The sequence below is a fragment of the Hyperolius riggenbachi genome, chromosome 4 (genome assembly GCF_040937935.1).
Source record: "Hyperolius riggenbachi isolate aHypRig1 chromosome 4, aHypRig1.pri, whole genome shotgun sequence".
NCBI lineage: Eukaryota > Metazoa > Chordata > Amphibia > Anura > Hyperoliidae > Hyperolius > Hyperolius riggenbachi.
The window spans coordinates 69,397,190-69,408,330 of NC_090649.1; the positions used below are offsets into that span (position 1 = coordinate 69,397,190).

General features: G+C 44.1%; 1 protein-coding gene across 7 annotated transcripts in view; it reads left to right on the forward strand.

Annotated features, from left to right (window-relative positions):
- Positions 1 to 10,538, forward strand: part of TDRD6 (tudor domain containing 6) — a 65,842-nt gene extending 55,304 nt beyond the window's left edge. For 5 of the 7 annotated variants that reach the window (XM_068280184.1, XM_068280188.1, XM_068280190.1 and 2 more), the window contains 4 exons: positions 3,622 to 3,807; positions 5,019 to 5,255; positions 8,352 to 8,561; positions 10,167 to 10,538. In XM_068280184.1, coding sequence (XP_068136285.1) covers positions 3,622 to 3,807; positions 5,019 to 5,255; positions 8,352 to 8,561; positions 10,167 to 10,237 — 704 coding nt within the window. In that variant the 3' untranslated portion in view covers positions 10,238 to 10,538. The remainder of the gene's footprint in view (positions 1 to 3,621; positions 3,808 to 5,018; positions 5,256 to 8,351; positions 8,562 to 10,166) is intronic. The other 2 variants (XM_068280185.1, XM_068280189.1) reach the window with 2 other exon arrangements.
- The last annotated feature ends 603 nt before the right edge of the window (positions 10,539 to 11,141 follow it).

Below are 11,141 nucleotides of genomic sequence, written 5' to 3' on the forward strand. Positions count from 1 at the left end.
ATAGGCTTGCCTCTTAATCCTACTATGCTGTAAGCAGAGCTGCCCCGGCCCCGTATTCTAACGTCGTGCTCCACTTAGCCATTTTTTATGCCACCCAGATGGAAAAAAAATATGAACACTGCAACTTATAGGTTTGTCTGAAAAGGTGTGTTTTTAGAGTATGTTTGAAGATGGACAGCCTGTGGGAGAGCGTTAACCCCCCTGGCGGTATGAAAAATTCCGCCAGGGGGCAGCGCAGCAGTTTATTTTTTATTTTTTTGTTAAAATCATGTAGTGAGCCCAGGGCTCGCTACATGATAGCCGCTGCTCAGCGGCATCCCCCCGCCCGCTTCGATCGCCTTCAACGATCTCCGATCAGGAAATCCCGTTCAAAGAACGGGATTTCCTGGAGGGCTTCCCCCGTCGCCATGGCGACGGGGCGGGATGGCGTCAGCGACGTCGGGACGTCATTGGGAGTCCCGATCCACCCCTTGGCGCTGCCTGGCACTGATTGGCCAGGCAGCGCATGGGGTCGGGGGGGGGGCGCGCGCCGCAACGGATAGCGGCGATCGGGCGCAGGCCGGCAGCGATCAGTGTGCTGGCGCAGCTAGCAAAGTGCTAGCTGCGTCCAGCAAAAAAAAAATTAGGTAAATCGGCCCAGCAGGGCCTGAGCGGCACCCTCCGGCGGCTTACCCCGTGTCACACACGGGGTTACCGCTAAGGAGGTTAAAGAGAAACTGTAACCAAGAATTGAACTTCATCCCAATCAGTAGCTGATCGCCCCTTTCCCAGTGAGAAATCTTTTCCTTTTCTCAAATGAATCATCAGAGGCCTTTGTATGGCTGATATTGTGGTGAAACCCCTCCTACAGTGTGATGTCAGAGCCTCACAGCTCTGAGGTCCTGACATCACACTGTGGGAGCCTTGTTGCGTTGTGGGAAATAACAGCTGTTTCCACCTGCCAGCAGTAAAAAATGTCACCATGTGATAAATGTCAGAATGTAAATCAGGGAGAGGGAAGATTTTACAATGAGCAAACACTGACTAAATCATTTATCCATAATTATTGTAAAAATTAAGCACTTTTTTATTACATTATTCTCACTGGAGTTTCTCTTTAAGAGTTACGAAAGTGATAGAGGCATATGATCACCAGGACAGCAAGGCATCTGATTTTGTTTTATGTATAATTTTTTTTCCCAACCAGAAAGGTTTTGTTAAATGGTCTTGATTTGCTCATACAATAGACTCTCAGTTATGCAGCACAAGTGGATGTCGGATATGTGTTCTTGCTGGTTGCTTGAGAAGACATGACTTTGGATGAAATGCAGAGCATGACTCTGGGCACTGGTCTTCTTCACTCCTGCAGAACTCTGCGTCCCCTCTGCTTGGCTCTGATGTGTGCTTGTGACGCAGTGCGGGTTACTGGAGACTGCTGGCTGCCTGAGCTTCGGATAACTGGGAATCTACTGTTCATGATATCAGAAGTACTTATACATTTCAGTGTAAGATGCCATGAATTAAGGGGAAAAGGCAGGGTTTGTTAGGAAAATAACACATGAAACCAAATTAACTAATATGGTGGAATATGAGGGGTGAAGAAAGCTCTGTTGGTGGCAAGAAAAGGAGGGAAGATTCATTAGTGTGCTAAGTTATATGGCCGTGCAGCACAGTGTTAAAGCTGCAGTGTGCTGAATTGTAAAAAATGGCCTGGTCACTATAGAGTTGTAAGCCTGTGGTCCTCAAGAGGTTAAAGGGGAACTTCAGCCTAAACAAACATACTGTCATTAAGTTACATTAGTTATGTTTTTGGAATAGATAGGTAATATATTTTTTTACCCACCGTTTTAAAAGAACAGGCAAATGTTTGTGATTCATGGGGGCTGCCATCTTTGTCATGGGGGCAGCCATCTTTTTGGTTGAAAGGAGGTGACAAGGAGCAGGAGACACAATTCCAACTGTCCTGTGTCCTGATTACCCCTCCCAGCTGCACACACTAGGCTTCAAATGTCAAATTCACAATGTAAAAAAAAAAAATTACCCCAAAACCGCAGAACGAGAACAACATCAGAAATCCCATCATGCTTTGCACAGGCTTGGATAAGAGAAACAAAGTTCTGATGCTGTGAAACTGTTAAAGAAACACCAGGCCTTTTCAGTGCTGCTGAGTCGATTTTTAGTCCGGAGGTTCACTTTAAAAGAAAACAGGGCTGTGGAGTCGACACAAAAATCCACCAACTGCTCAGGTTTAGGATTCCATCGACTCCGACGTCTCTCATTTGCATATTACAATCTTGTTGATTGAAAGTATGTAACATGAAATGCATCTCTTAACTGCCAACGCTCAGGAATTTTAAGACAGCTGAAGTGAGAGGGATATGGAGGCTGCTATATTTATTCCCTTTTAAACAATACCAGTTACCTGGCTAGCCGGCTGATCTTCTGCCTCTAATACTTTGTCATAGACTAAAACTAGTCCTTGGTAAGAGTACTTGTAAAAGGTACAGGCCGGAACAAACAACATCTATCAGGCCCTAGGCAATGTGATTGTGGGTACATGTAGAGTGATGTGCAGGTACTCTGCAGGAGAATGAGGGGATTCTTCCTCTATTACACATTCTTCATGTACAATCTGAACCAGGTTTATGGGTGATAGACAACACCTCTGTGTTCAATGTGCACAACAATCTCAGTGGATTCCCTGCAGCTCTGTGGGGAGTGCATATGTAGAGTATAGTACTACTGTGTAACAAAGTAAACCTGAGACAGATGAAATTAAAGTTTTATACATACCTGGGGCTTCCTTCAGCCCCCTTCAGGCTAATCAGTCCCTCGCTGTCCTCCTCCACCACCTGGATCTTCTGCTATGGGTCCAGGTACTTGAGCCAGTCTGGCGTAGTGTGCATCCACACACTCCGCCACCGGGAGCGTACTACACTTGCGCAGCACAATTGCGCAGGTGCAGAATGCTCCTGGCTGTGGCTCCTGGCACGTGGCCGGACTGCGCTGACTGGCTGAATTACCGGGACTTATAGCAGAAGATCCAGGTGGTGGAGGAGGACAGCAAGGGATTGATTGGCCTGAAGGGGGCTGGAAGAAGCCCCAGGTATGTATAAAACTTTTCTTTTCATCCGTCTCATGTATTATTTGATTTAATGAGCAAAGGGAGTGCATACATTTGCATAAACCAGCATCAACGCATAATTATTTTATCTCATTGACCATCTCTCTTAGTGGCACAGCTACACGTCAGGCTTTATTCTTACATCATAGACGTTAGTATATATGAGATTCCTGTGTACACATCATATATAGTTACAATCAGATATGTATATCTGACTTTAAAAATACGGGGACTGCTTTATTGAAGCAATACAAGTAACAACTTTTTGATTGGTTTATTTTATCATATTTTCTATTTACAGTTTAAATTCATTAGGAGTCGGAGTGGTGCATTTTTTTCCTGACTCCGACTCCAGGCACCCAAAAATTGCTTCGACTCCAACTCCACAGCCCGAAAGAAAATAAGTATAGCAGCCTCCATATCTCTCTCACTTCAGGTGTCCTTTAAAGCGTTGGCTAGGTTGACCCATGTTTGTTTTTATTCTGAATTTTAAAATCAAACTGTCCTACACCTTTTAGCTTGTGATGAGGACCGCCCCACTGAAGACATTGAGCAATACAGTGTCACTTTGGCAACAAAAGGTGTTGCAGAAAGTTTGGAAGTCAAAAGTTTTGAAGGTTTTGCAGAAATTGAATTGGCTGGCTGGCCAGAAGACCAAGTTTCCAAAAGTACAGAGGAAGTTGTCCTACATCCACAAGAGCAAGGTACATATGACGTGTTTGTCCCACTGATATTTATCTCTAACTTTTAAATTCTGTTAACACAATTGCAGCTTCAAACGAAATTGTTCATTTGAAAGCTGCTAGTGCAGTGACAGCCTCTGTCGGCATAACTCGTTTGTCTGCCTAGTGCAGCCAAATAAATGCGTGGCAGTAAGAAGTTATATGTATCTGCTCCGGACGGTTTCTTCTCCTCCTCCTCCACCGGCGGCTCTGAACTTCCAGCAGGTCTTCTGGGTCCTGATCACGATATGATGGGATTAGGATCCAGGGGACCTTGCCAGTATTACTGCGCCACCCGGTGGTGGAAGAGGGGTGATGGAAGAGCATCTTCTATCACCCCTTTTCCACCACAAGGTGGTGCTGGAATGCTGGCACGGTCCCCTGAAATCCCGATCACGTCATATCATGTGATCGGAACAGAGAAGACATGTCTGAAGTATGCTGCTGCCGATCCAGTTGTCCAAACTGGTAACTATGAAAGCTCCCTGCTGCCGCTCTACCCTGCCAGGCTGGGGAAGGCATACTTAGCGGCAGGAAAAATTCGGCCCTACTAAGGTATTTTCTACTTTACCTTTTAGCTTCTGGAGACGCAAGGCATGAGGAACTTGGTCAACACATTCAGGAGTTTAAAGGAATCCAGAGCTGATGAAAGCTAAGTGTTATACATACCTGGGGCTTGGCTCTTACGCCGCCTTCCTCGGCCTTCTGCAGCTCTGGTACGAGGTCCCGTAACTTCAGCCAGCCACAGCCCGTCTGACGTAAGAGAAGTGCGCTTTTTACGTATATCACTCCAGCAGCTGCTGGAGAGATACGTAGAGGGTGTACATCTGCCCGCGACTGGCTGAAGTTACAGGACCCGATACTGGAGCTACAGGCAGCGGAGGACGGCGGCGTAAAAGCTATCCGAGCTTGTGGGGTTGGAGGAAGCCCCAGGTATGTATAACACTTTTAGCTTTTATCAGTACTGGTACAATTTAAAGTTTTAGGTGTCACGAAAAAGTTTGGGTCACCACAGTTTAGAAAGTTTTGTGGGAAGTGAAAGAGATGGAATTAATGAGCTCATGGATGATATAATTTTCCAAAACTCGTGGAGATGTTGCTGTCCTGTACAAGGAACACTAGACACTACAGCAAGGTATTTAAAGTTTGTCCTACTAACTCAGGGTTTTCTTCCTTCTGACTTACAAAATTAGATAATCTTTCTATTGTAGCTGGAAGGGATGCAAGACATGAAGAAGATCCAGCTAATGATGATATCGAAGGACACGCAGAAGTTTTGGCTGCTCAAGGAGTCCTTGAGTTTTTGGATGATTTTGAAAGTTTTGCAGAAAAGGAAAGACATGGAATGAATGACCAGATATCAGACACGGTTCCTGAGAACACTGGGGACGTGGCTATATTATACCATGAACAGCCAATACAAGGACAAGGTATTTTAAGCGGTTGTCATTTGACCTGTATTATTTTTTTTTCTTTCTTGATGTTCACTATTAAAGGAGCACTGTCAGCAAAAAATAAAAAATGTAAATGCATACATACTGTAGATGTACATTTCTCCCAGAGTAAAATGCACTGTATATTACTTTTATCCTGTGTTGCTGTCACTTACTGTAAATAATGAAAAACTGACAGATTTTGGACTAGTCCATCTCCTCACCCACAGGAGAGATTCTTAGTATTTCCTTTATCCTTTATAAAACCACTCCAATGGATCTATACAAAAATGTCAGCCAGCTTTTCCTACTAATGTGAATAATATTTTGGCAGTTGTACCTACTGCCGTTCAGTAGGTACTTTTGCAAATAAATAATTGAGAATCCCCTATGAGGAGATAGACTAGACCAAAACATGTTAGATCTGTTAAATTTTCGATATCTATTGTGACTGCAACAAACGAAAAAATAAAATTATACTGCATTTTACTCTTACTTGTGAGAAATCTACTGTATTTTTCAGACTATAAGACGTTCCTCACCATAAAATGCACCTAGGTGTAGAGGACAAAAACCAGGGTAAAAACATATACTAAACCTGGCAGGTCCATGGTGCAGGGGTGTCTTGTGAGTGTTCTATGACCTCCGACCCCAGATATTATCCAAATTATGTCTCCTTTGCGTCCTTCAGTGCCCCTCCGCCCAGCGCCCCCAACCATTGTCTCTCGTGTCCTCCTGCGCTCTCTATCACCACCCCCCTCCCCTTTCCCGGAGGTTGTACGGCGACTTTTTCTTCCCACTTTTTGGGGAGAAAAAGTGCGTTCTATAGTCAGAAAGATATGGTACATTTTATACGGTATCGGCATATTTTTAAAAAAGTTTTGCAAAAGTGCTTTTAAAGGACAACTAAAGTGAAGGGTATATGGAAGCTGCTATATTTCCTTTTAAACAATACTAGTTGCCTGGCTGCCCTGCTGATCTATTTGGCTGCAGAAGTGTCTGAATCTTGTCAGATCTGACAATGTCAAACACCTGATCTGCTGCATGCAGGGTCTGTGGCTAAAATTTATAATGCTGGAAATACACCATGAGAATTTTTTGGGCAGATAGATGGTTCGATAATTTTTGACAGATCCAATCTTATTTTCAATTGTTTTTCTGATCGATTTGTCATAAAAGTGAATGGAAATCGATAGAAAAATGATCGGAAAATCGATCGGATAGTTAATCTGCTGAAACATCTTGTGTATTCCCAGCATTAGAGGCAGATGATCAGCAGGACTGCCAGGCAACTAGTATTGTTTAACCTCCCTGGCGGTTAATTTTTTTTGCCAAATGGGCAAAAATCCTTTTTTTTTTTTTAATTTTTTTTTTTTTGTTTCATGTAAAGCTACCAGAGTGGTAGCTACATGAAACACCACTAGAGGGCGCATGTGTCCCTCTAGTGCGATCGTCGCCGGCACTAATAGCAAACAGGGGAGCGCGTATATAACGCGTTTGGCTTATCCTGTCGCCATGGCGACGATCGGGATGACGTCATGGACGTCAGCCGACGTCCTGACGTCAGGCGCACCCGATCCAGCCCATAGCGCTGCCCGGAACTCATTGGTCCGGGCAGCGCAGGGCTCTGGCGGGGGGGGGGGGGGCCTCTTTCGCCGCTGCGTGCGGGCGCGGCGGCGATCAAGCTGTGCGCGCGGCTAGCAAAGTGCTGGCTGCGCGCACAGCACTTTGAATGGGGCAAATTGCCCCAGTAGAGCCGGAGAAATCCTCCTGCGCGGCATAGCCCGAGCTCAGCTCGGGCTTACCGCCAGGGAGGTTAAAGGACAACTGTAGCAAGAGATATAGGGAGGCTGACCTATTTATTTCCTTTTAAGCAATACCAGTTGCCTGGCAGTCCTACTGATCCCCCTCTTCCACTAATACTTTTAGCCACAGACCCTGAACAAGCATGAAGCAGATCAGAGGCTTTCGACATTATCAGATCTGGCAAGATTAGCTGCATGCTTGTTTCTGGTGTGATTCAGACACTACTGCAGCCACATAAACCAGCAAAGCTGCCAGGTAACAGGTATTGTTTAAAAGGAAATAAATATGGCAGCCTTCATATCCCTCTTGTTACAGTTGTCCTTTAACCATTTCAGCCCGCTGGGATTTTTCACTTTTATGCAACAGAGCAATTTTTACCTCCCATTCATTCGCTAATAACTTTATCAATAATTATCACACTGAATTGATCTATATCTTGTTTTTTCCTACACCAATTAGTCTTTCTTTGCGTGGTACATTTTGCTAAGAATAATTTTTTTCTAAATGCATTTTAACAGGAATATTAAGAAAAAAATGGAAACATTTTTTCTCTGTTTTTGGCCATTATAGTTTTAAAATAATGCATGCTACCGTAATAAAAACCTATGTACCTTATTTGCCCATTTGTCTTGGTTATTACACCATTTAAATTTTATCCCTATCACAATGTATGGCGCCAATATTTTATTTGGAAATAAAGGTGCATTTTTTTCAGTTTTGCGTCCATCACTATTTACAAGCGTATAATTTAAAAAATGGTAGTAATATTCTCTTCACATGCATATTAAAGTTCAGACCCTTAGGTAACTATTTGATTTTGTTTTGTTTTTTTAATTGTAATTTTTTTTTCATTAAAAATTTATTTGGGTATCTTTCGGTGTGGGAAATAGTTAATTTTAAATGTAATAATGTGGGTTTATTGTATTAAAAAATGTATGTTGATGTAGTTTTACTATTTGGCCACAAGATGGCCACCGTGAGATTTTTGTTTTTTCAGTCCTTCTCGCTTCCAGGAAGCGAGAAGAGGACGGGAAACTTTTTTTTTTTTTTCCTGAAAGACCTCAGCCTCTGGTGAGAAGCCGTCGGTTTTTCTGCTAGGGACTTAGATCAATGAACGGGAACCACGTCCCCATTCATTGATCTCCGGGCTACCGGGGGCGGCACAGCGGCCCGCGAGATCGCACGTCGAAAGCACGCAGCAGCCGCTTGGACGTGAGGATCACGTCCAGGCGGCATAAATGGTTAAGCTTGTTAATAAAAAAAGATTGTATCTACTTTGCCTTGTAGACCTAATCTTTGAGGGGGATCAACTCAGTGAAGACGTGGACTTTCCTGTAAAAGCTTTGACTGTCGAAAGTGTGATGGGAAGCTTGGAAACGTATTTCGAGGACTTTGAGGAAAGTGATGGAATGAATAAGCAGGCAGACAACACAGTTCCCGAGAATCATGGGATAGTGACTGCACAGGAAGCTGAGCAGCAGACACAAGAAGAACAAGGTATTTGATTTGTCATGTTTGGTTCATCATTTTTCCAATTGTATTTTTAAAAACAATTCCATTTGTTAAAGATAAGTGTCCTTATAATGCAGTATTGAGTTATCTGAATGCCACTCCTTGCTCATCAAAGTAAATAGAAGTCACTTAAGGTCTCCAGCTACCCCCAAGTGACAGTGCCTGATCATCCAGATCTTCAGGAGACTTGTGTTCCTGCCTCTGCAAGTAATGTCTGATGGCAGAGGCTTAGCTAGAAACCATGGGTCCCCATAGCAAAATTTTGGCTGGGGCCCCCACAAAAAAACATAACCACACGCACCAATTTTAGGTAGCCAGACGTGCCCCCCCCCCCCCCCCCAATTTTTTGCACTTCCAATAGAGTAGCACTATCCATAGATTAGCACTAGATGGCATTTGCGCCTACAGCAGCTACACAGTATCCAATTGGAATTGCCCTATTGGAATTGGTAATATTGGTCAAACAAAATTGGATTTGTGTACCAGGGTTTACTATAGGCAATGCATTTCCTGCCAACACAGGGAGTCCCTCTTCCAGGACGTGTGTGGCCCACTTGTTATTACAGTAAAACCCCTGTTATCCGGAACTCAAACGGAAGTCTCAGCTAACCGGCTTGTCTGAGGGAATTACTTGGACTTTGCTTTAGAAGGTTTTTTTTTTGGGGGGGGGGGGGGGGGGGTATTGCAGGGCAAAAAAATGCTCAGACTGTGTCCAACGCCATCAACCAACCTTCCCGTAGTTCCTAGTGGCTTCCGTGCTAGGCTCTCAGTGGGTCAGGCGACATGCGGGGAGCCGTACACTGAAGATGCCAGAAAGCTGCCAGGAGACAGAGAAAGGTTAGAAGACGGAGCTGGACACTTTTTTTTTATTTTTTTATGCTAGGGGTTGGGGTGGGGAGAGGTTTGTGCATTTTCGGGCGGTTCCTCAAGCCAGCAAGCACATGTATTTGGCATGAGGATGTCCCCGCTAGTGCCTGATACTGGGGACTTTGCTGTACTTGGAATTTATGGTGACCACGCTTGTTCTATAACAAACAGCAGAGGAGTCTTTTGACCATGGGGGTCACCAGGGTGGGGAGGGGGTGTGAATGTGGGGAACCCCCATCAAAGTTCTGGTGGAGAGCCCCATAATTTGTACTTGAACCCATGCTTGCTTGTTGTTGGGGCCGTGTCACAGAGACGGAAAAGTTTTTTCTTACTGCAAACAACTGCTTCTCAAGATAAATGAATGAATGAAAGCTGTGGTTCAGACGAGGGATGTCAGCGTCTGACGGCATTTGTGCGATTGCCGCGGTAGATGTCTCGTCCCCCGGGCACAGCGTCTGAGTAGTTTGCGAGCAGTAAAGAGAAAAGCTTGCAACAGCTGGTCATCACGCTCAACTGCTCTCTCTCTCTGAAGGCCTTGAACTTTTTTCAAATGTTCCCTTCACAAACAAAATGCTTTCGAACACTTCTCAATTCTAGCAATTGATCACCAGTGTTAAAAAGCGTTCAAACGCATCGCTCAGCTGCCGCCTGTCTGAACAGCTCCTCATGTTCTTCTCGTAAGAAAATTGTTGCTTACTTTTTCATTTTTCTTCCTTTCTTCAGAAGTTGTAATCTCCCAGGATGCAGCAGGACGCCAACTGTCATCAAGAGGCGGAGAGCCAACAGACGCCTGATCCACTAAATAGGTGTACCAGTACCTCCACTTGACAAAACCATATGTGATGATTTGTTTATTTTTGTATATATTTGTTTGTTTTGTTTTTCACTTATTTTTGCGAATACCTTCAGCGATGATTATTTGACGCTTCAGAGGATTACAATAATTGTTGACCTTTTCAATATACACTTGTCTCCATGTTAATGAGGGGAGCTGAGCTCAGCTGACCTCTACTAAACTGCCTTAGTGGAAATTTAAGGCACTTTTTGTTTTGTATGCATTGTTTTTTAGTAAAATTGTGCTGATCTTTCTTTATATTACGGTTGTCTTTGTCTATTTTGTTTTTTCTCAGGGCCCTTTTACACTACGACTTTGTAGTAAGCTTTTTTTGGATGTGCATCACACAAATCTCCATCAACTGCAAGATGCTATCCAATCAATATGGGCCAACATTTCTAAAGAATGCTTTCAGCACCTTGTTGAATCAATGCCACGTAGAATTAAGGCAGTTCTGAAGGAGAAAGGGGGTCAAACACTGTATTAGTATGGTGTTCCTAATAATCCTTTAGGTGAGTGTATGTCCATCATATAGAAGACGGGTGATCATTAGGTGCGAGCAGATGCTGACTGACCAGGAAATAAAGGAGATGCAGGGATTGGGACCTCTAAAATTCAGGCATCAGAGCAAACAGATCAGCTAGTAGAGTTGATTTACTTTGACATGTGACCTCCTTTCTCCTCAAGCCCTGCCGCCCTTCTAAATTTAGTGCCCAAGACCATGGCCTCTGTAGCCTTCCCAGAAATCCAGCCCTGAGTGCTATCCGAGTGGGTCTTTGTTTTTGTTTTTTTTATCTCCAGTTTAAAATTCTTCCCATGCATCCTGAACACCCCCCCTCCCCCTCCCCCCATATTCAATGCAG